A 24,355-nucleotide genomic window follows, 5' to 3' on the forward strand; every position below is an offset into this window, starting at 1 on the left:
TCCCCCTCTGCAGGGACCTCAGCAAAGACATGAGAGAACTTTCTTCCTATGCCCAGCACTTGGCACTCCACGGCTGACCTGGCACCCTACACAAAGCAGGGCCCTGCTTTGGGGGCAGTGGGTGAGTCGTTGGGAGGAGCCTATGTCCATGCCCTGTTACCAGAAGTTGGGGTGCGGGGTGGGGGGTGCATTCATGCCCTATACAGGGCTGTAGAAGGGCAAGGACAAGAGTGAAGTGGGGCAGGGTTTGGCCGGAGTGGTGTCCCCTGACCCCAGGGCCTATTTGTATTTGGACTGTAGGGCTACAACTTCTCAGCTAGGCTTGAGGAGGGGTCTGCTCCAAGGCGGGGTGTGTGTGTGTGTGTGTCTGTCCTTTGTCCCTCTTTGTGCCTTGAATCCACCCCACTGCCCCAGACCCTATCATAGAGCTAGTCCCCCACGGCTCGGGCCTCCCGGAGTGGGCAGAGGCTGCAACTGGATGTGGGAGAAGGCACATCACCATATCTGCTGTCAAGCTGCATTACCGCTGAGGTCTGGCCCCCATCCAGGGCTCCTTAAAGCAGCCTGCATGCAGCCTGTGGGGCTGGGGCCTTAAGGCCCACCTACCGGCTTGGAGGGGCTGTTGGTTGGCCCAGGAGCCACCCACCGGGCCTGCGTCCGCGTGGCCGGAGGAGACTGCCGCAGAGGCACCTGGTGCTCACTGCGGAGGCCTTGGAGCTTGATGGAGGTCCCCACCTCCCACAGGCGCTGGGCTCGCTACCCAGACGGTCCCGCCCACCCCGCGCCGGCTCTGCCAGGCGGCGGGTCCACCTTAAGCTGCGGCGGCAGGGGCGGGGGGATTTCCTGCCGGAGGCGGGCCTGACCACGGGCCTATCCCAAGCAGGGGCAGAGTGCCCGGGGCTTCCAGAGGGGCACCCCACCCTGCCCCGGGAGGCCGAGGGACTCGCCTGGCCCCGGGCCTTTGACCCACCCACACTCCCAGCCTGCAGCTTGGGCCTGGAGAGGCCCCGGACCAACTCCCCCTGCCCTTAGGCTGTCCTGTCCGCTAGCGGACTTCCTCCGGCCAAGTGGCCCGAGGGCTGAGCCGAGGGAAGGAGGAGATACACAACCACAGTGCCCGTGCTGGGTCGCCACTGACCCCCTCGTGGTGGGGGGGGGGTGGGGGGGGGGTTCCCGATGAGACGGGCCTGGCGCTATGGAGCATGGCACTGAGCAGGGGCACCCGCCTGCCCGCAGGGACACGCTGCTCCGGGCTGCTTAGGGAGAGGTCTGCGGACTGGACACAGGGTGCCCGGTGTCCTCCACCGTGTCCAGCTGGTGGGCATGGCTTTGCAGGGGTGCCATGGCTGTGCTGTGCGGCTCCAGAGAGCCACGGGCACTCGCTAGACCGGGGCACCCAGGCGAGGGGAGGCCCGCTATCTGAGGGTGCAGGGCCCGGGGCAGCGGGAGCTCGGGAGTCCCAGGCTTTGTGGGGAGTCCCAGGCTTTGGAGGCGGCTCCCCCAGCCAGCATCCTCCAGAGGGCGTGGCGGTGGGGCGGGGCGTCCTCCCGGTCCTGGGGCCCCGCCCCGCGCCGCGCCCCCCGCCGCCCGGTCCACCTTAAGGGGCGCGCTGACATCAGTGCGCCGCCGCCGCCGCCCCGCCCCGGGGGTGGGATTTCCTCCTCCTCCTCCGCCGCCGCCGCCGCCGCCGCCGCCGCTGCCGCCGCGGGTCCTGCGCCGCGTCCAACCCGCCCCGCCGACCCCGGCACGACCCCGCCGGCCCCGCCCGCCAGGCCCCGGGGAGGGATGCGGCGGCGCGGCGCCCAGGATGCCCCGCAGCCCCGGGACGCGCCTCAAACCCGCCAAGTACATCCCCGTGGCCACCGCCGCCGCGCTGCTCATCGGCTCCAGCACCCTGTTCTTCGTGTTCACGTGAGTCCGCCGGGGCGCAGGGGCCGCGGCCCGGCCAGGAGGGGTGGCAGGGACCGGGCGCAGGGACCGGGCACAGGGGGCTGGGCAGGACAGGGCTGGCACCCAGGGCTCTGGGCAGCGGGAGCCCCCACCCTGGGCTGAGGCCGTGGAGATGCCTGTCCTGGGCACCAGGGAAAGGTGAGTCCTGTGTGTGTGTGGGGGGGACACCAGTGCCTAGGGGGCACCTAAGGAGTGTGCCAGGCAGGCCCCGGGCGTGAGCCCCCTGGGCCTGGACAGGAGAGTGTGGGCAGCGGCTGCCCAGGGTGTGGCTGCAGCCGTCCCCTCCCCGCAGGCTTCAGGAGGGGACGTGGGCTGCCCAGAGCCACCAGCCCTTCCTGCAAGGAGCTGGGGACGCCTCTGAGGGTCCCCTCTCCTGGCTGTCTGGCCGGGGGCCGGAGCCAAGTTGCTCGTGAGGAGGTGTGGTCTCTAGCCCCTCTGCCACGTGCCTGCCCCCACGGCCCCGGTGACACCGGCGTGGCAGTCCCCTCCTCCCTTCCCTGACCTTCACGGGAAAGCCCAGTGATTGCAGCTGGAGGGCCCGGGCCAGGCCACACCCGGGGACACTGGCCCCGGCGGGCTTTGGAGCCCTTGAGGCAGAGGGCAGGCTGGGCGCTGGGCTTTGGCAGCTTTAGACACAGGCTGGCTCACAGGTCAGCTCCGTCCTCACAATCATAACACTCCCCCACCCCCAGGTCTCCTCTGGCACAAGGGGGGATTGGGGGCTTCAGACTTCAGCCATGAAGGTCCGTGACCACCCCCTTCCGCTTGTCCCAGGTTTAGACACAGCTCTGGGGACCGAAGCAGCCTGGGGACCTGAAGCCGGGGGACCTCTGTTCAGAGGCAGGTCAGCCCCCCTCCGCCCCGAGAGAGAGTGCACCTGGGGCAGGGTGGGCAGGGGCCGGCCTGGCACCCTTCACATGAGCAGCGTGGCTTGCTGGCTGCCTGGCGCTCGCCGAGGCTGCGCCGGGTGTCGGTGGAGGCGGGCGAGCCCTCTACCTGGACTCCGGCGCTGGGTAGGTGCCACAGGCTGCCGGGAGCCTGTTTAAAAAAGGCCCGGGTGGTGTGTGGACGGGCTTATTTCTGGCTTCGGTGAGCAGGCGGATTCTTGTCACTCAGAAGCTGCTGGCTGCGGGGCAGAGAGGAGAGGGGCAGGTGGGCAGCAGGCACCGGAAGAGCGGGGCGGGGAGGGGGGCGGCGGCGGGTCCTTCTGGGGCTCCTGCAGGGGTGGGGCCCCGCGCGTCCTGGCTCTGGGGTCAGGGTGGAAGGTTCGAGGGGAGGGGGGGTGTCTCTGCTTGACCATCTCAGGTTCTCATTTCCTACGTTCACTTCAGCTATTTTTTTTTCCCTCCCAACTTTCAAAGTCATACCTGCTCTCTATGGAGAACTTGTGAAATGCAGGGAAAGAAAAAAAAAAATACATTTAAAAAGACATTGAAATGGACCTAACCCCAGAGGGCCCCTGTCTCTTTCTGTGGACTCCCCTGGCCTTGCCGAAGGATGCCTGTCCTGAGGTTGTGACCTCAGAGGGCTCTTGCTCCCTGTCCTGGGGACCTGACCCTCCCCGAGGCAGTGGGCTCCAAGGCCACTGCAGCCTCTGCACCCTGCCCCATGCCAGCCTCCCTCTGTGCTCACAGATGGGGTCTGGATTCAGGGACGTCCTGCTAGGAGGAGGTGCAGGGTTCCTTTGGGGTACCCTGTGTGTGGCTGTGTGTCCCTGGGGCAGGATGGGGACCCGGGGGCACTGGTCGGGGTCCAGGCGGAGTGACCACCTAGTGAAGGGAGCCTCGCTCATCCCCCGGACTGGGCTCCCCAGTAGCCCAACCCCGAGGCCACATTGTTCGGACCGAATGAACCCTGGCCTGCCCCTGCCCCTGCCCTGGTAGCTGGGTTCCTGAGCAAAGGGGCTCTGTGGGTCAGGCCTGGCCCATGAATGCTGGCACAGTCTGCCAGTTCTGGGCAAGCAGGGGTCCAGGCGGTCCCCTTCTTAGGACTTTCATCGGCCCAGACCCCATGCTCCTGCCCCGGGTCTGCCCGGGCCTGCCCCGGACTCAGACACGTGCTTCCCTGTCCCTCTCCCCACCCTCAGGCCCTCAGGGCTGTCTCCTCTGCCTTTGATCCTCGGACTTCCCTGGATGCCGAGGGCCCCGGGCCCCCCCGCGCTGCACGCGGTAAACATGAGATGCCCCTGTAGGGCAGGTCCACACAGGCAGCAGTGCCTGGGGTCATGCGAGGCAAGCAGCCGGCACCTGGAGGACCCAGGCCAGCTCGCCGAGGGGCTGGGACCAGCGGCACGTTCAGACCTGGGCCGTGTTGCTAGGACGGTCTGTGCACGGGGAATGCCAGGAGGCGGGAGGAGGCCTCCCCTGAGGATGGGGAGCACATCGTAGGGCAGGTTCCCAGAGGCCCGCCTCTTCCAGGAAGCCTTCCGGGGTTCCTGGGGCAGCGGTGTCCCCCTGCGCCCCAGAAGCTCCTCACACTGGCTCAGGGCCAGGCGGGGCCAGGCGGGAGGGTGTGTGGGAGGGCCTGGGCTTTTGCCCCTGCCCCTGACTCCTCCCAGAGCCCCTTTGCAGAAGGACAGGGACCCTGTGAGGATCAGAGGGCTGGGCTTGCTGGGCAGGATACCGATGCCGGGGGCTGGGCCGGGCCATCTTGCCTAGGCCGGGGGGGGGGGGGCGGGGGGGGGAGTGGGTTGATTCTGGGATGTCGGGGCTGGTTCTCAGGGTGAAGCTGAGCCCTCTCCAGGCTCAGAGGCCCAGACAGGCAGCAAGGCCCAGCCTGAGACAGCGGGAGGGCCAGCCCAGGACCAGGCCAGACCGTGGTGGGCCCTGGTGGACAGAGCCGCTGGCAGGGGCATGGGGAGGGGGGACTTGGTATGAGCCTCTTGCCAGGACTTGCTGCCTGTGGCCCGCCGAGCCTCAGTTTCCCTCTCTGTAGGGATAGATGGGTGGGTGCACCAGGGCAGAGTGGCCACAGACCCTCTGGTGCTGGGTATCCCTGTGCGTGAACACAGACTGGTAATGACGATCCCAGTTTTAATGAAGATGCCTGAGTGAAACATTTCGGTCCACGTTGAACTTTGGTGCACACGTGGCCCCTGCATCGCCCCCCACAGCCCTTGGGTGGTGTCTCCCCGTTGGCCTCGGCAGGACCTGGGGCCTCGGCATGCGGGGAGCTCAGAGCAGTGGTGTGAGCCCCAGCGCTGGAGAGGCAGGGGCTGGTCAGGCAGGAGGGCTCAGGGCTTCAGCTCATTCCCCCTCCCCCTGGTCTCCCCTGGCCCAAGCTTGGCTGTAGCCAGCAGCGGGCGGCCAGCCTACAGGGCACGGTCCCCTGGGCGGGGGCGGGGTCACTTCCCTGTGGGCAGAGGGGCCCTCCTGGAGCCCAGGACAGACTCAAGGTGGGCTGAGCAGAGCTGCCTGTCAGGTCCTGCCCGGAGCTTGTGTGTCCTCACACATCCTTATGTTTACGTGTCCCAGAGCACAGGGAAGCCGGGGTGTGTGTGTGTATGTGTGTGTGTGTGGAAGGGCAGTAAGAGGCAGCCCAACCCGGGTTGGATGGGGCTGGGTCAGTTGGCTGGGGTCAGTTGAATGGGGTTGGGGTCACTGACCCCAGCCCCATCTGCACTTGTGAGAAACGTGTGTTCACAAGTGCATATGTCTGATTATGCAGGTGTGCCTGTGTGGCCATGTATCTGTATCCATGCAGGTGTGCTAGTGTGTGCACAAATGTACCTTGAACACGTGTACATGAGTGTTCACACATGCATGCCTTTTATGCACAATTATGTGTGCACATGTGTCTCTGTGCATGCTTGTTCAGCGCACCCTTATGCATCCACACATGCATGTCTCAAATGGAGCGTTTGTGCGTCTGTGTATGTTCTGCGCACGTGTGTGTGCACCTGCCCCTGCGTGTTCACCTGGGTACATGCATGTGTCTGTGCACGTGTTTGCATGGGCTCGTTCATCGTCCCCCCTCAGCCCACATGTTTCCTGAGGTGGCTGCGTTCCAGGCCTGGGCAGCCTTGGCCAGTGAGCCATCCCCCTTAAGCGTGAGCCCAGCCTGAGCTCCCCTTACGGCACTTTCTGGTGGGTGCAGGCCCCCTGGGGGAGCCGGGGGTGGGGGACGGGGACAGGATTGCATGGGAGTGCCTGATCTTTGGGTCTGAATCATCTGGGGGGATGGAGAGGGGAGGCGGAGTGGGCCGTGGCTCAGGTCCCAGTCAGAGGACCTGCCCCCCTCCCAGCCTACCCAGCACCAACCGAGGCCTGCCCCCTCCTGGTGCGTGCAGCCCCGGCGGTGGGTCGGCGGTGCCCACAGTGGACAGACCGCCCAGCGCCTCCGTGGCAGCATGGGCCCATCACAGTGCCGATTTCCCAGCCTGGCCCAGTGCTGCCCAGCTACACCCTCCCCCCAGCCTCAGGCCTCTCGGCAGGGCCGCTGTCCAGCCCCTGTGGCCTGGGCTCACCAAGGCTCAGGGAGGACAGAGCCGTACAGACTGCCGGGGCCAGTGGGAGCTCTGGTCAGCAGAGGGGTGGGGGCTGCCCGGGGTGGGGGCGGGGTTCAGCCGGTGTCATGGCTTGAATCCCAGCTCTGATGCAGACTTGCCCCAAGGCCATGGGCATGTGTCGAGCCCTCCGATACCTGCTCCTTGTCTGAAAAATGGGAAGGAGCTGAAGCTGGTTTGGCTCAGTGGATAGAGCCTCAGCCTGCGGACGAAAAGGTCCCAGGTTCGATTCCGGTCAAGGGCATATACCTTGGTGGCGGACACATTCCCGGTGGGAGGTGTGCAGGAGGCAGCTGATCGGTGTTACTCTCTCGTCGATGTTTCTAGCTCTCTATCTCTCTTCCTTCCTCTCTGTAAAAAATCAATAAAATATATATATATATATTTTTAAATGGGAAGGACAGGCGAGAAGCACCCCACATCTCCGACAGCCGGAGGGCGGCCACTGGGTCTGGGGTGTTCATCAGCCAAACCCGGACACAGTGGTGGGCGGGCTCGCTCTCCAGTCTCCCCCACGTGCCCTGCCCTCAGGGCCCACCTTCCTGCCGCACGCCCTGTCCACCCAGCTCCCGGCCTCAGCCGCCCCGGTGCATCCTGGGCTCCCTCGGCCTCTTCCTTCCGCAGACCAGGCTGCCCCGCCGGCCTCGGGCTGCTCAGGTGCAGGAGGGCCCGTAGTGGCTCTAATGCTTCCACTTGTCTTGAAACTCTTCATACTTTTTTTCTTTTTAAAATATATTTTATTGATTTTTCACAGAGAGGAAGAGAGAGGGATAGAGAGTTAGAAACATCGATGCGAGAGAGTCATGGATCAGCTGCCTGTTGTACACCCCCTACTGGGGATGTGCCCGCAACCAAGGTCCATGCCCTTGACCGGAATCGAACCAGGCACCTTTCAGTCCGCAGACTGACTGTCCTCAACTCCCCCCTCCCTCCCCCCCATGGCAATCCCCCACCCCTCCAACTCTTCATACTTTTTAAACAAGCGGAACATTTTCATTTTGGCAGAGATGACGTGGCCAGCCCTTCCCAGACGCTGCCACGGGGACCTGGTTCAAACCCCCCGCTCCCCCCGTTTGGGGTCCACAGCGCTCCCCTTCTCCGTGGGCGCCGGGCGTGCGTGAAAAGGCCACCCCGCTGGCATTGGGCCTGGGCCCCGCCCCCGCCTTGCTGGCAGACCAGGCCCCAGGGGCCCACGGCTGTGGCGCTGAGTGGGATTGGGTCGCACGGAGCACCGTCTGTGTGCTGGGCCTCCGCAGGCAGGGGTGGGGGTGTGGACGGTAGGGAAGGCATCTGTCGGGGGGTGCTCTGGGCCGCCCGGGAGAGGGGTGGCAGAGGGGGGCCCTCCTGGCGGAGGGAACCCCGTCTCCGGCTGAGCATCCCCCCCACGGCGGGTCCTTCCTGGATTCGGGGCCGGGCGCTCGGGCTCCGGTGCCAGGCGTGCTGCTGTGGGCAGGCAGGCTTTAAATAGCTGTTCGCTTCCCACTAAAAATAGCGGCGTTCTCTGCCATGGAGGTGGTTGCCGGGTGGCGGGCTGGCCTCCGGCCAAGTGGGCCGTGGGTGCGCAGTGTGGCCGGCACGCGCTGGGCGAGGGCAGGGCTCAGGGGCGGGGCTGCTGCGGGGATCCCCCGTACCCTGTCCCCCCCCCCCCCCCCCGACTTCGCAGGGAGCCTCGGGACTGGGGAGGGAGCAGCCCCCCGGAGGGACCCTGGGAGGGAGAGACGGGGAGCCCGAGGCCGGAGGGGCTTTGTGGGTGCGGAGGGAGGGGACTCAGGGACCCGCTGGGAGTTGGGTGGGGCGGGGGCCAGAGGCCGGGGGCCCAGGGACTGTGGGGGGGGGGGGCGGCTCTGGTTAGGCCCCAGGAGAACCGAGGAAGAATCTGTCTGTGTCGCCGAAACCGGTTTGGCTCAGTGGATAGAGCGCCGGCCTGCGGACTGAAAGGTCCTGGGTTCGATTCCGGTCAAGGGCATGTACCTTGGTTGCAGGGACATCCCCAGTAGGGGGTGTGCAAGAGGCAGCTGATCGATGATTCTCTCTCATCGATGTTTCTAACTCTCTATCCCTCTCTCTTCCTCTCTGTATAAAATCAAATAAAAAATAATATATATTTATATATACATGTACATACACACACACATACACCATCTGTCTATGGCAGAGCACCCATCAGGGAGGTATGCATGGCCCTTACCGGGCAGCGGGAGTCTGGGAAGGCTTCCTGGAGGAGGGGGCAGCCTTGGAGCTAAGTGGTGAGAGATTTCGAAGGGGTGGGGGCGTCGTCCTTTCCTGGAGTCTCCCCCCCCCCCGCGTTCTGCATGGTCACGCGGAGGGGAAGGTGACCCAGTGAAAAGGAGGCGCTGCCGGGCGGCCCAGACTCGGAGGCTGGGCCCCTCAGGGAAGAGCAGGGACAGCTCCGCGCTGCACTCGCTGGCTGGGAACCGGGGCTCCTGGCACCCGAGGGGCCCCGCGCTCGGGGGCCCCGCCGGGCGGGGACAGGTCTGGGTGAGGACGGAGGTGGCCTGAGCCACCTGGCGGGTCCCTGGCCTCTGCCTGTCTCGGCGCATAGACCGGGCGGGCTCATTTCCCTCCAGGGAGCCGGGAGAGACGCTGGGGGCGGTGGGAGGACATGGGGGGGCTGTGGTCACCCCTCCTCTAAGCCGTGCCACCCCAGGCCCGTGGGCCTCTCGGAACCTCCGTTTTCCCGACCGTGAGTTAAATTCCCAGCAGCCACCAGGGGGCCTGCTGGGGTTAGAGCTGGCACACGGAGGTCATGCACCATGCACGGTGTGCATGGCCTGATGGTTGAGCAAAGGACAGGTGGGCAGGGGTCTTGCAAGTGGCCTTGCAGGCCTGTACATGCGTGTACAGACCTGACTTCTCCGCCCCCGAGTCCCCTCCCCACCGCCCGCCACACTGCCGGACCCAGCCCTCACCCTGCCGCGCCCCGCAGGTGCCCGTGGCTGACGCGCGCCCTGTCCCCGGCCGTCCCCGTCTACAATGGCATCATCTTCCTCTTCGTGCTGGCCAACTTCAGCATGGCCACCTTCATGGACCCCGGCGTCTTCCCCCGAGGTAGGGCCTGTGCGGGCCGGGCCGTCCTCTGTCGCTCTCACTCGGGTGTGAGTGGCTGCCCCCGGGGTGGGGCAGAGTCTTCGGGGAGGGGGTTCCTGCCGGGCAGTCGGGCGGCCGGGATCGGGGAGGGGCCCTCCCGCCAGGGAAGTCACCTCCCGCCGCCCTCGGCTCCACCTGCAGCCGATGAGGACGAGGACAAGGAGGACGACTTCCGGGCGCCGCTGTACAAGAACGTGGACGTGCGGGGCATCCAGGTCCGCATGAAGTGGTGCGCCACCTGCCACTTCTACCGCCCGCCGCGCTGCTCCCACTGCAGCGTCTGCGACAACTGCGTGGAGGTGACCGCCCCGTCCCCTTCGTCCCCCCAGTCCCACTCCTGCCCCCCGTCCCCCCCCACCCCCCGTCCCCCCATCCCCGCCCCCCCCCCGCCCTCTCCGCCCCCCACCGCGTCCTACCCCCGCCCCCCATCCCCCTCACCCCCCTGCCCCGTCCCCTCAGTCCCCCCCCGCGTCCCACCCCCACCCTCCATCCCCCCCACCCCGCGCCCCCGTCCCCTCCGTCCCCCAGCCCCCGCGTCCCCCCCCACTCCCCATCCCCCACCCCTACGTCCCCTCCATCTCCCCCTGCGTCCCCCCCAGCCCCCCGTCCCCTCCCACCCCCTGCTCCCGTCCCTCCCCCTTGCGTCCTACCCCCGCCCCCATCCTCCCCACCCCCCGGCCCCGGCCCCTCCGTCCCCCCCCCGTGTCGTCCCCCCCGCTCCCCCGGCCCCCCACCTCCCGCCCCCGTCCCCTCCCCCCGTCCCCTCCGCCCCCTCCCCCCGCATCCCACCCCCCCTTCCCCCGCCCCCTGCCCCCATCCCCTCCATCCCCTCCCCTGCGTCCCCCCCTTCCCCCCTTCCCCCGCCCCCCGGCCGCCCTGACATGCTGCTCCCGCCCAGGACTTCGACCACCACTGCCCCTGGGTCAACAACTGCATCGGCCGCCGCAACTACCGCTACTTCTTCCTGTTCCTGCTGTCGCTCAGCGCCCACATGGTGGGCGTCGTGGCCTTCGGCCTGGTCTACGTGCTGAACCACGCCGAGGGCCTGGGCGCCGCCCACACCACCATCACGTATCCTTGGCCCGGCCGCGGGGTGGTGTGGGCTGGGGGGGCGCGCTTCTGGGGGAAACGGAGACACGGGGGGGGGGGGGGGGGGCGGGCGGCTGCCTGGGGACCCCAGGGGGCGGGCGGGAGGTCTGCCCACGGGCACCTGCTCGGGTCTCCTCCGCCCTCGGCCGTTGGCCTTAACGGGCCAGCATGGCCGTCATGTGCGTGGCCGGCCTGTTCTTCATCCCCGTCATCGGCCTCACCGGCTTCCACGTGGTGCTGGTCACGCGGGGGCGCACGACCAACGAGCAGGTGCCGACCCTGCGGGCGGGAGGGGGTGCGTGCTGGGACAGGGGTGGGGGGCCCCGATGCTGCCCCGGGACCCTGGGGGCCGGGGCACGGCTGCAGGTGGGGGTGGGGGAGGCTGTGGCCGGGCGTACCCAGGTGGGCGGAGCTCGGCCGCTGCAGCCACCGGGGACTCGGGTGCAGAAATTCCACGGCCCCCTGCAGGGACATGCTGGGGTGACCCTGACCGGCCACCCGGGAGGAACCCCACCCCGCGGTCCCTCCGCCCACGGCGGGCCGGCCCCGGGAGCCACGCCGGCTGAAGGGCCCCTTGTCCACAGGTGACGGGCAAGTTCCGCGGGGGCGTGAACCCCTTCACCCGCGGCTGCTACGGGAACGTGGAGCACGTGCTGTGCAGCCCCCTGGCCCCCCGGTGAGGCCTGGGCGGGGTGTTGGGTGTGGGGGGGGGGCCGGGCTCGGGGTGGGCAGCCACAGACCCTAAGCCCGGTCTACGTCTGCCCCTGGCAAGGGTGGCGGGCCCTGCCCTCGGGGTGCGTGCAGACCGGGCCGGCCCCGCCACTGCCCCCTCTCGTCCGTCCGGTGCAGGTACGTGGTGGAGCCGCCGCCCCGGCTACTGCTCGCCACGCGCCTGAAGCCGCCCTTCCTTCGGCCCGAGCTCCTGGATCGCGCGCCTCCGCTCAAGGTCAAGCTTAGCGACAACGGGCTGAAGGCTGGCCTGGGCCGGAGCAAGGTGGGGGCCCGGGGTGGGTAGGCGATGGGGTGAGGCCGCGAGGTTGGAGGGGCCCGGGAAGCACGCAAGGCGGAGGCGTTGGGCAGGTTCTGCGGAAGGATCTCCGTCCTGGGGCCCCAGAGAGGCCCGCCCTCCGCCCACCCCTCACCTTGCCCCCTCCCAGTCCAAGGGCAGCCTGGACCGGCTGGACGAGAAGCCGCTGGACCTGGGGCCGCCGCTGCCCCCCAAGGCGGAGGCTGGCACGTTCGGCGGGGACCGGCAGACCCCACGCCCGGGCAGCGCTGGTGAGGCGGGGCCGGCCACGCGCGGGGAGGGGGTGGGCGGACCCTGGCCTGACTGTGCGCGGCCCTTCTCCCCCAGAGAGCGCCCTGTCGGCTCAGAGGACCAGCCCCCCGACGCCCGCCATGTACAAGTTCCGGCCGGCATTCCCCACGGGCCCCAAAGCGCCTTTCTGTGGACCCGGCGAGCAGGTGAGGCAGCCCGGCCCGGCGACCCCACCCCCGGCGGCCTCACCCCCCGGGAGGCCCTGCCTGGGGCACGGAGGGCGCCCGCAGGCCCCCCATTGCAGAGGTCCCGGCGAGGGCCGGCGGGGGGAGCGGCGCAGGGTGTTGTGGGCGGGGCTGGCACAGCGGTCCTGGCCGGCGTTGCCTGCTGGCCGGTAGGCGGCTGCCCCCGGGAGCTGCATGTGCCGGGATGCCAGGAATGGCACCGTTAGTCACGCCGCGAGGCCCACGGGAAGGCTTCGGAGGAATCCGAGATGGTGTGAGAGAGCACATTGTCTGCCTGAGTCTCGGCACTCTGCTCGCCAGGAGCCATCGGCGCCCTGCTCCGGGCTGCCAGGAATTCCCAGGAATTCCCCAAGCGTTCCCAGGCCGGCGCCCGCCTTCCCGGCCACTGGGAGGCAGCCCTGTGGCTGGACCGGCACCCCTCGGCCTGCGTGTCCCTCCCCACCGCCATCTCCCCAAAGCCCCTCTTCTCGGGCTCCACTGGTCTCGGCAATGACTGTGAGCCTCTCTGGCCATTGTGCAGTGGCCCTGCTTGGCACAGGGTTGGGCGTTAGAGGGCACCTTCTTGGGGTTGCCTTGGCCCCTACAAAGGGCCTGGGGGGTCCCCCCGAGGCTGGCCCCTGAGGCCACATTTGTTCCCACCCGTGCCCCTTCTGTTTTTTTTATATTTTATTGATTTTTTTACAGAGAGGGATAGGGTGTTAGAAACATCGATGAGAAAGAATTATCGATCAGCTGCCTCTTGCACACTCCCTACTGGGGATGTGCCCAAAACCAAGGTACACTCCCTTGACTGGAATCGAACCTGGGACCTTTCAGTCTGCAGGCCGACGCTCTATCCACTGAGCCAAACCGGTTTCAGCTTTTTTTTTTTTTTTTTTTATAAATATATTTTTATTGATTTTTCTTACAGAGAAGAAAGGAGAGAGATAGAGAGCTAAAGACGTCTATGAGAGAGAAACATCTACCAGCTGCCTTTTGCACACCCCCTTCTGAGGATGTGCCCGCAACCAATGTACATGCCCTTGACCGGAATTGAACCTGGGACCTTTCAGTCTGCAAACCAACGCTCTACCACTGAGCCAAACTGATTTCAGCTTTTTTTTTTTTTCCTTTTTTAAAAAATATATATAATTGATTTCAGAGAGGGAAGGAGAGGGAGAGAGAGCTAGAAACATCAATGAGGAGAGAGAATCATTGGTTGGCTGCCTTCTGCACTCTCCCTACTGGGGGTTGAGCCCGCGACCCAGGCATGTGCCCTGCCCGGGAATTGAACCCCGACCTTCTGGTTCATAGGTTCATAAGTCGACGCTCCACCACGGAGACACGCCAGCTGGGCTCTGTGCTTTGAGGTTTTGCAGGTTCTTGTCCCCAGCCTGAGCCTCGCATCACTTAAGACCCCGTGCGTGTGGCTGTCCCCTGAGCAGGGCGGGCTGCCAGGACACTGACTGCCCTGGGTGTCTGTCGTGGCCAGTTGTGGCCCTGGTTTGCCCCAACACTCAGAGGTGGGGTGCTCAGGAGAGGACCCTGGTCCCTGTTTGGTTAGGACGTCACCTCAAGGTCCAGCTGCTGAGGCTGTCCCTGCACGCCCCCCCCCCCCCCCCCCATCACCCCAAGAATACACGCTGGAGCAGTGTGCACACCCTCCCCTGGGAGATACTCCCTGGGACTGCTGCTTGCTTCACCCTGCCCCCCACGCCCTCCTCTGGTGGACACGAGGCAGGGGGGGGGGGTGTCCAGGGGATGGCGAGCTTCTGGGACAGCTTGTCAGTTGCCTCTGCCACCACCTCGACGTCAGGAAGTGTGCAGCCTCCGTGAGGGCACGGAGCCTCCGGGGACCGGGTGACCGGGTGACCGGGTGGGGCGCGGCGGGTGGGCAGTGGCCGCTGTGCACCCTCTCTCCCCGCAGGTCTCGGGCCCCGACTCCCTGACCCTGGGGGAGGACAGCATCCACAGCCTGGACTTCACCTCGGAGCCCAGCCTGGACCTCCCGGACTTCGCCGCGGGGGGCGGGCTGCACGCCCCCTACGCGCCTTCCCCGCCGCTCGGCGCCGCGGACACCTTCTCCGGGGCCCTGCGCTCCCTGAGCCTCAAGGCGGCGGGCCGGCGGGGCGGGGACCACGTGGCCCTGCAGCCCCTGCGCTCCGAGGGCGGCCCCCCCACGCCCCACCGCGGCGTCTTCGCCCCCCACGCCCTGCCCAACCGCAACGGCAGCCTGTCCTACGACAGCCTGCTGAGCCCCGCCTCGCCCGGCGGCCGCGCCTGCCCCGCCCACCCCACGGCCGGCGGCCTGGCCGCCTACCGCTCGCCCTACCTGCACCCCGGGGACGCCCCGCGGCCCCCGCCCCGCAGCTTCAGCCCCGTGCTGGGCCCCCGGCCCCGCGAGCCCTCGCCCGTGCGCTACGACAACCTGTCCCGGACCATCATGGCCTCCATCCAGGAGCGCAAGGACCGCGAGGAGCGGGAGCGGCTGCTGCGCTCCCAGGCCGACTCGCTCTTCGGCGACGCGGGCGTCTACGACGCGCCCGGCTCCTACGGCCTGCAGCAGGCGGGCGGCGCGCTGTCCGAGGGCCCCCGGGGCCCCGCCGCTCGCTACGGCTCCCGGGACGACCTGGTGGCCGGCTTCGGAGGCGCCCGCAACCCCGCCCTGCAGGCGTCGGTGACCTCGCTGTCCAGCGTGGCGGCCGCAGCAGCGGCGGGGAGCCGGGCGCCCAGGACCTCCTCCTCCTCCCTGCAGGCGGACCTGGCCAATAACAACGCCCCGGGGCCCCGGCCGGGGAGCGGCCCCCACCGGTCCCCCCTGCGCCAGGGCGCCCCCTCCCCGCCCCCCAGCACGCCCCGCTCGCCCTCCTACGTGGGCCCCAAAGCCGTTGCCTTCATCCACTCGGACCTCCCGGAGCCGCCGCCCTCGCTGGCCGTGCAGAGGTGGGTGCTGGGGGTGCGGCAGGCTTGCGGGCAGGGGGCCGGGCGCCCGGCTGGCGGCGGGACCTCGCGGCTGGCTGAGCACGTGTGGGGTGTCCCGAAGGCCTGAGGCCGCCTGTGGGGTGGATCTTCCCTGCCGGAGGGGGTGTGCCCCTCCAAGGACACCCTGGCATGTCCCAGGGGTGTGGCACGATCTGCACCTTAGCCTAAAGCTCCACATTCCCCCCCCCCCCAAAGCTAGCACAGACCTGTGCCTGGGGTCCCCCAGGCCTCCTTCCTCAGGAGAAGGTGCTCTGTCCCGGTTCAGGAGGCTGAGCCTGGGGCACCGCACCCTGCAGCACACAGCTCCCTGCTCGGAGCTGGGGACCTGGGCCCCCCCACGGGACATAGCAGCATCTTCAGGGCGTCCCCCGCTGCCGTGAGCACAGGCCAGGGCAGGGAGTCCCGTTGTGGGTGTGACAGGCCCGGCAGGTGGCAGCTGCAGAGGCAGGGATGGCGGCTGGAGAAGGGTGGGCCTCCTGCCCTCACGCCTGGGCAGTGAGGTCGTTGCTGGGCAGGCTCCGGGGAGGGAGGGCAGTCCTTCGTTTTCCCAGGAGGCAACAGGGAAGGAGCCGCACAGGTATCCCTGGGCCCCCACCCAGCTCAGGGCATCAGGATGGGCGGGACGAGGGGCCTGGCTGGTGGTGTCCGCCTGGCCGCCCCACGCCTGTGGTCTTTCTTGCCAGCAGGAGGACTGAGGGTCCCGGGGGTGTGCCAGCTATTCTGACGTCTGTCTGTCCTGGGACAGCACAGCCCTCCCGCTCTGGGCTCGGTGTGGCCGCTGGTTTTGCGGGCGGCCCCTTCCGGGCTCAGAGGCAAGGCTGCCCAGGGCTGCGTCTGCATCATCTGTCCCGTGGCCTTGCCGGCCTGTGTCCTGCCATGGTCGGTCCCTCGTTCACCGTGCGTCCGCATGTGTGTGTGTGTTTGCTTTGATGCAGGGACCACCCTCAGCTGAAGAACCCCCCGAGTAAGCTTAACGGGCAGTCCCCGGGCCTGGCCCGCCTGGGGCCCGCCGCCGGCCCCCCGGGCCCCGCCGCCAGCCCCGCCCGGCACACGCTCGTTAAGAAGGTGTCCGGCGTGGGCGGGACCACGTACGAGATCTCCGTGTGAGGAGTGACAGCCACCCGCCCGCCGTGGCCCGCCACGGGGACCTGGACCACCCCCCGGCGGCTGCCCCCCACCGCCTCCCGACCTCTCTGCCCTGACAGAGGCGGCAGCCCGGCAGGTGCGGACGCAGCGGCAGGAGAGAGAACCACGCCTCCTCACGTCTGTCCCTCGTCCTCCTCCTGTCCACCCCCTTGTCTGCTCGCCGGGGTGCGGCCAGGCCCCGGGCCGCCGGCTGCAGGATCTGGGCCTTGAGGGTCACCGAACGCATCTGTGTGGACCGCACTCATGTCCCCTCGATGGCCCCCAGGCCAGCCCCCGCCCAGGCCCTTTCTAGAAGGGTCACGGTGGCTCAGAAACGGACAGAGGGGCTGGGTCCCCGGCCATCCCCCCCGGACGGAGGGCCCACCCACCACCTGGCTGACCCTGACCTGCTGCCTCTCAGGGACCCCCTTGGGAGACGTCTAGGGTGGCGAGGTCACTTCTGCGGGGAGGCCCGCCCCCGGCCCGCAGCCGCCCGGCTTCCAGGGCTCCTCTGGGTTTTGACGGACAGGTGGATGGACAGACGGACAGACTGCCAGCTGTGGGTGGGGTCCTGGCTCCGTGTGTCCCGTCTCTCTCTCTCGCCCCGCCGGCGGGCGTGTCCCCGTGTCTATGCGCTGAGCTGCCATGCCACGCCCCACGCCCCACTGCCGGGAACCTCGCTGTCATTGAAGCCTTAACCTCTGCTTTATGCTCTTGTGGTGGCACCGGGGGCCGGTGGGAGCTGGCGCAGGCCGGACGCGGCGCGGGGGGCCTCTGAGACCGGGAGTCCCCCCCCTCCCCTGCCACACGAGGCGGCTCTGCCCCGAGGCCTGCGGAGTCGGGCGCCAGAGCCCAGCGCCTGCATGGGAAGCACACGGGGAGGTGGGGGCGGGCGGGGCCAGAGCTCTGCCCGGCGCCAGGGACCTGAGAGTAAGCACACAGCAGCGTTGGCTTGCGTTGTGTCTGTTTTATGTTTTTATATCTACATCTATATATATCTCTAATTTTATTAAAAAAAGAAAGAGTCATTTCGATCCTTTCCTTGAGCAAGGCCAGGGCTGTTGCTGGTACTCAGGGGGCTCTGGGGGGTGTTGGAGGGGGGCGGGGGTCCCGGCTCCGGGAGCGGTGGAGGCCGGCAGAGTGGGGTCTGACGTTCCGCGTGGGCATTTCTGCTGACTTAAGCGGAGCTGGAGGCCTGGGAGGTGGGGGCCGGCCCACGGGTCTTTGGCTGACGAGCGTGCGGCTCCCCTGGGTCTGCGTCATTCCTGGCAGCAACAGGGCTTTTGGAGAAAGGCTGGGGCTGCAGCTGCCCCCGGGGGGGCCCCCCAGGAACCCAGGGCCTCGCAGGAGGTGGAGGAGGGGGTGCATATGGGGCCCCCCCGCTGGCTGGGGGCCCTGTGGGGGCCGTTGCCATGACCTTCAGCTGGATTCGCTGGGCCCCCCATCTTTGCCTGTTAAATGGGAGGTACGGGGGCGGGGAGGCATCGGGAATGCACAGCTTTTCAGGGCTCAGAGATGGGGAGGCGGGGGTCGGCCCCCTGTGCGGCGGGGGGGGGGTACCCCAGACCTTGGACCCCTGCCCCTGTCAGCCTCACGCTGACCTCCACCTTTCTGCTTCTCTCTCACGGGACGCTGCGGCCCGCAGGGGGCGGATCGGCACTTATAGCCGCGGATGGGGGCGCCGGGGCCTGTCCGGGGCGCCCCCCGGCCTGCACCTGTGCCACCTCGGCCTCCCCAAGGACCGCCCGCTGCTGCAGGCCCCCTGGAGCCCGGCCGCGGGGCCGCTTCCCCGAGGAGCTGTGTGCCGCCTGCACGCCGCGGCCCCCGGCCTGTCCCCCGGCCTCGCGGGGCCCGAGCGGGACGCCACATAGGCACCCGGGACCGGGGGAGGCCCGGCGGCCACGGGCCCTGGGGGTGCGGGCCGACGGGCCCAGCCCTGACGGACTCCCCCGCCCACCGTGGTCCGCGACCGGGGGCCCGGCCGCCTCAGGAAGCTCCCGTCTGCCGCAGGGGGTCCAACGCCCCCCAGGCAGGGGCCCCGGAGCTGCTGGGACCCGCACGGCCTTCCTGGGGCGTCACACCATCGCCTGACCTCCCTGCCTGACCAAGCACCTTAGACGCCACTTCCTCCCCGGGAAGCCGGGCCCCTGTGGAAGGCTGGGCTGGGCTGGGGGTGGGCGGGTCTCAGGTTGTCCTGCAGGTCGCTGCCCTCGCCCCTCCCTGAGCCCAGCACAGATGCCTTAATGTCCCGGAGCCACCAGCCTGCCCAGCCTCTGCCCAGGGAGCACGCTCTGCCCTGGCCCTGCCCGCGGTCTCCGCTCTGAAGTGGACACCTGCGCGCTCGGCCCCTTTCCCTGCTTCTGCGACGGCTCTGCCTCTCCCGCGGGGGGGGGGGGGGGGGGGGAGCAGGCCACAGAGCTCCCATCGTCCTCGGAGGAATTCCTTAACGCCCTCAATAAAACGCTTGGTGTTCACCTCCACCACTCTGTCCACCACCAACGTGGCTCCGCCCCTGTCCTCTGGGTCCTGGGCAGTCCAGGAGGCTGGGCTGGACAGGGACCCTGGGTTGAGGAGGGCACAGGAGTGGGGCGGGCGGTGGTGGCCGGGAGAGTGTGGGGAGCTTTGGGGTGTCTCCTGGGCAGGGCCTGAAGTTAGGTGAGAGGTAGGAGGCTCAGGCTGAGAACCCCACCCCCGAGGAGGGTAGAGCCCTGGGGATGCCCAGCCCTCACTCCGTGGGGAGACCCTCCTGGTCACACCTTCTGCTCAGCGGCCTCTGGGTGCGGGGGGCAGACCGGGGGCTTGCTGTGGAGGGGCCGCCATCCAGCGGGCAGGTGGGGCATGAAGGCCGGCCGAGGTGGGGTGCCACCCTGAGGGACCCCCTACTTTCAGAGTAGCTCCAGGCTGCAGCCAGGGTCCCCCCATCTCCATGGAGACAAGCTCAGACGCCGTGTGTGTCACCACTGTATGTCCAGCCGCACGCAGGCCCGGCCCCTCAGGACAGACCGGCCGCCCCCGTCTCCGAGGCTCCCGGCGGGCGGTGTGCACGGCGGCGCCGTGGGCGGGCGGGGCGGGCGGGGGCGGGCGCGGCGGCTGGGGCCCGGGGCCGTGCTGGCCGCCTGCCGCCTCCGCGCTGGGGCCGCTGGGCCTCCAGCCTAGAAGGGCAGGAAGTCGTCCACCTCGAGGCGCAGGAACGGGCTCAGCAGGGCCCGGAGCTTCCAGACGGCGGCGCGGCTCAGCAGGGGCGGCACCAGCCCCTCGAAGGGCGTGGGGTCCACCACATACACGTAGGCGGCGGTGCAGGCCAGCAGGGCCCCCAGCAGCAGCCTCAGGGCCAGCAGCCTGTGGGCGGCGGCGGTCAGGGGGCAGGGGCACCCGGGGGGCGGCCCCGGGGGCGGGGGGACCGGACTCTGCCCGCACACGCCTGCACCACCTACCAGAGCTGGCCTCGGAGGCCCTCGGAGCATCCCAGCTGGGGCAGCATCTTCTGCGGGCGGGCGGGGGGATGGGGGGGTGGTGTGAGGGAGGGGGAGCTAGTCAGAGCCTGCCCTTCCCTGTGGGATCTGGGTGCTGCGCTTCTGCCCCCCATGCCCAGGATGGGCACCTGCAGCCGTGTCTCCCTGCTGAGTCTGACCCCGTGGCTCCTGGGGGTCGCCCACCCTGGGCCTCTTCCACTGCAGCCCCCCTCCCCATCCCCCTCCCCAATTAGGGCCTTCGGGGTGGGAAACTGGGGGAGGGCCGGGGCTTACTGATAAGCACAGGTCCTTCCTGGCCTGGGTGCGGCACTGGGCGCGGTCCCTGGGGGAGGCGTACCGTCAGGGCCACGGGCACTCCCTACGCCAGCCTGGCACCGCCCCTGGTCTGGTGCCACGGACCCGGGGAGGGGTTGGGGATTGGCGCATCCCATCCTGAACAGGATGCCGCCGCGGGCACCGTCCCAGCTCAGTGAGCCACGCCCGCCCCCCACCGGCCCCCGGCCGCACAGGTCACCCCAGAATCTCCAGCTGGATGTCCTCCATCTGGTCCAGCACGCCCCGGATGTCCTTCTTGAGGTTCTAGGGGACAGGGGGGAGGGTCAAGAGCCCCCCACCCCTGACCCCATCACCGCCCTGCCTCACCACCCACTCACTTCCTGCCTGCCCCCTCCCCTAGGTGTGGCTCTCAGGGCACCTACCTGGAGCCCGGTGGCCTGGTTGTTCAGGGCCATGTGTACCTCGGCCACACCGTCCCACACCTGGCGGGCGGGGGGAAGGCGAGGTCAGGCCCCCAGGAGGTGCCCTACCACAGGGGGGCCCCCCCGCGCCCCTCCCACCCTGGCCGGGCGGGCACCTCGGTGATGGCCATCTTCTTCCTCTCGAAAGACAGCCGGATCTGCTGCAGCTCGTTCTGGGGGAGGAGCACGGGAGGGGGTGTGGGCGGAGCCGTCGGTGGGCGGCTGCAGGAAGGTCCCGCTTCCCCCCGCCACCCCGGCCCGGCCCAGGCGCCCACCTGGGACTGCTGCACGAAGGACTCCTCGCCCCGGCACAGCTCCCGCCGCAGCAGCTGCAGCGGGGCCCTGTCCTCCAGGGGCCTGGCGCCGGCCTGCTCCCGGGGCTGCGGGAGAGCCCGGGGTCAGCCTCCAGGCCGTGGGCGGCCCCCGGGGGGTCAGGGACCCCTGGGGGCCCGGAGTGGAGGGTGCGGTGGTATCACAGGGCCAGCCCTGGCCATCGCCAGAGTCCTGCTGGGTCCCGGCCGCTGCCAGGTGGGTACTCACCCAGGTCAGGGCCGTGCAGCTCGAGTGCTCCGGGCACAGGGGCAGGAAGTGCTGCCCTGGTCCCAGGAGGGCCCCCAGCTGCTCCCGCAGGTCCTGGTTCTGTCTTTTCTGGGGGCAGGAGGAGGCAGAGAGGTGGGGCAGCCCGTCACGGCCGGGGCTGGGGCGGGGGCCGCAGGGACATGGAGGCCCAGGAACAGCTGTGAGCTCCCCGCACAGACAGGTGCCGAGCGAGCGGCCCTGGCTGGTGCCTCACTCACCAGCTTCTGGTTCTCCTGCTCCAGCTGTAGGAAGGACTGCTCCGCAGGCCCCATGGGCCCGCTCTGGAGCTGGGGGGAGGCCGGCCTGGGTGGGGCTGGGGTCCCTGCCCCCGGGGACAGGTGCTGGCACGGGAAGGGCCGGGGCCCCGTGCTGGGGGGTCCCCCCTGCCTGGACGGGCCCTGCTCCCTTCCTGAGTGCAGGGGCCAGCTCCACTCCAGCCCTACCGCCTCCATCGGTCCTTGCCTCGCCCCCGCTGGGTCCCGTGGCCTCTGCCTCTGCATCTCTCCCTCTTCGCTGGCGATAAAGCCCTCGGGTCCTTCACTGCCTACGCTGGGCCCGCAGCCCGCTGCCCCCGGGGCTGGGAAGGTTCCGGAAGACTCCACCGAGTGGGTGGAGCTGAGAGGCACCAGGCAGGGCCACCTCACAAACCCCTGGCAGGGCGGCGGCTCCAGGCAGCCTCCGTGGCTGCTCGAAGTCGAGGGTTGGGAGCACTGGGGGTGGGAGTGGCCACAGGGCCCCAGGGTTTTCTGTCCCTCCATGCTTCCCTATGACCCCTTCCTGACCCCAGGTCCAGGCTCTGGCCTGGCCAGACCTACCGCCCTCTGACTGAGGGCCCTCCCGGGGGCCCTCCCGGGGTCACAGCTCCCAGGGCCGCCTCAGGGCCTTGGTCACAAAGGCCCGGACTCAGCCAGGGAGGTCACAATGGGCCGGGCCCCTCCCACCAGGTATCCCTGTCCCTGAAGTGCCCACCTCCGGTCACCCCTCTGCATCCTCACCCCACCCACCCACCCAGCTACCCATCCCTCCCTCCACCCAGCTACCCACTCCACCACCCACCCAGCTACCCACTCCACCACCCACCCAGCTACCCACCCACCCAGCTACCCACCCCACCCTCCACCCAGCTACCCACTCCACTACCCACCCAGCTACCCACCCACCCAGCTACCCACCCCACCCTCCACCCAGCTACCCACCCCACCATCCACCCAGTTACCCACCCACCCAGCTACCCACCTACCCTCCACCCAGCTACCCACCCCACCCTCCACCCAGCTACCCACCCCACCATCCACCCAGTTACCCACCCACCCAGCTACCCACCCCCCCTCCACCCAGCTACCCACTCCACCCACCCACCCAGCTACCCACCCACCCAGTTACCCCCCCCACCCCCCAGCTACCCACTCCACAACCCACCCAGCTACCCACCTGCCTTGGCTATGTTCTTTAAACGTAGACCATACTGCAGACACATGGTTAAAACAAAATCAAACAACAAGCGAGGTGTCTGGTGTGATCCTCCCTCACACCGCGGTGTGATGGAGGATCTAACTCTCTATTCTTCTCCCTTTCTCTCTGTAAAAAATCAATAAAATATATATATAAAAAAGAAAAAATGTTTTTATTGATTTCAGAGAGGAATGGGGAGGAGAGAGAGAGAGAGAGAGAGGGAGGAGAGAAACATCAATGATGAGAGAGAATCATTGGTCGGCTGCCTCCTGCACGCCCCACACGGGAGATGGAGCCCGAAACCCGGGCCTGTGCCCTGACCGGGAATCGAACTGTGACCTCCACGCCCGCGGGAGCCAGTAAGCCCTTAACGTATTGGCACCGGGGGGCCCTGGAAGGATGGCCCACAGGCGGCCGGTGCGCCGAGCCCTGGACTAAACTCCTGGTTTTCGCCGCTCTGGCTGGGAACGGTGTGCCCCAGGGGGACAGATGAGGAGGCTCCTCGGGGGTCTGAGAGCTTCTCACTCTGACCTCCCATTGCTGGTTGTTTTCCCACCGGAGTGCGAGGCGGGCCGTGGTCTTCCGAGCAGCGGGCTTGGCTGCTGGTCCTGTAAATTCCAGCCATCCGGTTTCCGTGGACGGTGCCTCTCTTTTGTTCCCTGGGAGCCCCTGTCCTCTGTGTTCAGAGCGGCTTATTCTATTTTAGGAAGGAAGTGGGTTTTTGGAGAGAGGGCCTTTTGTTTCCTTCCTTCTTTCTTTTCTCTCTGTGGCTCATTCTTTCTATTCGTTCATAGGCCTTCCTATTTATTAGACGCTGTCCTCCAGCGCCTGGCTGGCCCGCCCCTGTGCAGGGAGGAAGGAGAGAGCGGGCTGGCGCCTCCCTCCGGCCCCTGGAGAGCCGGCCCCCGATGGTGGGCGGAGGTCTGCTGGCTGCAGTTAGCTCTGGGCGTGGAGCGGGAGGCTTGGCGGGTGTGCCTGAGGGAGCAGTCACGTGTCACCCGCTCACCCTTAGAGGTGTTGGGGGGTCAAGCTGCCCGCCCCCTAACCAGCCCCCTGGTTCCTGCCCTGCCCCATCCACACCCAGGCTGCCCTGCGAAGCCAGCCTCCACTTCCCTCGGAACGAAGGGGCCTCTCTCCTGTCCTCTTTGCCGGGCAGGCGGTGGACACACTGCAGGGACCCCCGTGTGGGCCGCTCACCAATGGCGGAGGCTCGTGCACCGTCCACTGGCTGGCACATGTGGGCCCGGCCCCAGGAGTCCCTGCCTGGGTGGCCTCTGCAGCCCTCAACAGCAGGCTCTGGCAGGGGAGGGGTCGGGGTGGGAGGTGAGCATGGACCTGGAGCCAAGTTCAGGCACCAGCTGCCCTTGGAAATGCCAGTCCGGGGTGGTGGGTCTGCTCAGCCATCCACAGAGGAAGGAGCCCCTGGGCCCTCCCCTGGCCTTGGCCTTGCCATTCTTCTAGAATCTCACAGGTGTCAGGCTGGGCTCAGCTCAGAGCACCCCTTCGGGGAAACTGGAGGTGAGGCAGCCACGGGAGGGGTGAGCCGTGAGCCCTGGGCGGCTGTGTGGTGCAGAGGGTGCAGTGCCCCTGGGCCCGCCAGATGCCAGCAGCCCATGGGGAGAGGCGGTCCTCATGGAGACGGGTCCTCACGGTCCCCATAGGAACAGCAGCCGTATCACAGGCAGCCTGGGGGTGGGGTGTGTGTGTGTGTGTGTGGAAGGGGGTGCCTCCTGCCTCCCCAGGGGCAAAGGCCCAGCTGAGAGGCCCAAAAGCAGGGGCAATCTCAGGCGGGCTGGAGGAGATGCCTGGGGCTCCTGGATGACACCGGCGCCTTGGCCCCACCCACTGCAGCCTCCCTCTGCCGCCCGGGACCC

At 68.2% G+C, this 24,355-nt stretch overlaps 2 protein-coding genes across 3 annotated transcripts; one reads left to right on the top strand and one right to left on the bottom strand.

Annotated features, from left to right (window-relative positions):
* The first annotated feature begins 1,655 nt into the window (after positions 1 to 1,655).
* ZDHHC8 (zDHHC palmitoyltransferase 8) lies at positions 1,656 to 18,612 on the top strand. 2 transcript variants are annotated; one of them, XM_084867625.1, is made up of 11 exons: positions 1,656 to 1,911; positions 9,402 to 9,523; positions 9,704 to 9,861; positions 10,461 to 10,633; positions 10,819 to 10,921; positions 11,236 to 11,327; positions 11,501 to 11,645; positions 11,809 to 11,929; positions 12,006 to 12,115; positions 14,061 to 15,076; positions 17,886 to 18,612. In XM_084867625.1, exons 1-11 carry the CDS (start codon positions 1,808 to 1,810, stop codon positions 18,109 to 18,111), a joined length of 2,370 nt encoding a protein of 789 aa, XP_084723751.1. In that variant the 5' UTR covers positions 1,656 to 1,807; the 3' UTR covers positions 18,112 to 18,612. The 2 variants fall into 2 exon arrangements, with proteins under 2 accessions (XP_084723751.1, XP_084723750.1); XM_084867624.1 differs by lacking the exon at positions 17,886 to 18,612 and adding an exon at positions 16,051 to 17,268 and having other exon boundaries at positions 1,658 to 1,911.
* A 780-nt stretch (positions 18,613 to 19,392) lies between these two features.
* On the bottom strand, positions 19,393 to 21,787 carry CCDC188 (coiled-coil domain containing 188; the record flags this gene model as incomplete). The annotated part of the gene is made up of 9 exons (XM_084867626.1): positions 19,393 to 19,579; positions 19,675 to 19,724; positions 19,987 to 20,035; positions 20,228 to 20,292; positions 20,412 to 20,471; positions 20,567 to 20,623; positions 20,726 to 20,830; positions 20,991 to 21,098; positions 21,248 to 21,787. The coding sequence occupies 9 exons, from the start codon at positions 21,785 to 21,787 to the stop codon at positions 19,393 to 19,395; spliced, it is 1,221 nt and encodes a 406-aa protein (XP_084723752.1).
* Positions 21,788 to 24,355: the final 2,568 nt, after the last annotated feature.

This window comes from Pipistrellus hanaki (genome assembly GCF_964339955.1).
Source record: "Pipistrellus hanaki genome assembly, chromosome: 19".
Lineage (NCBI taxonomy): Eukaryota > Metazoa > Chordata > Mammalia > Chiroptera > Vespertilionidae > Pipistrellus > Pipistrellus hanaki.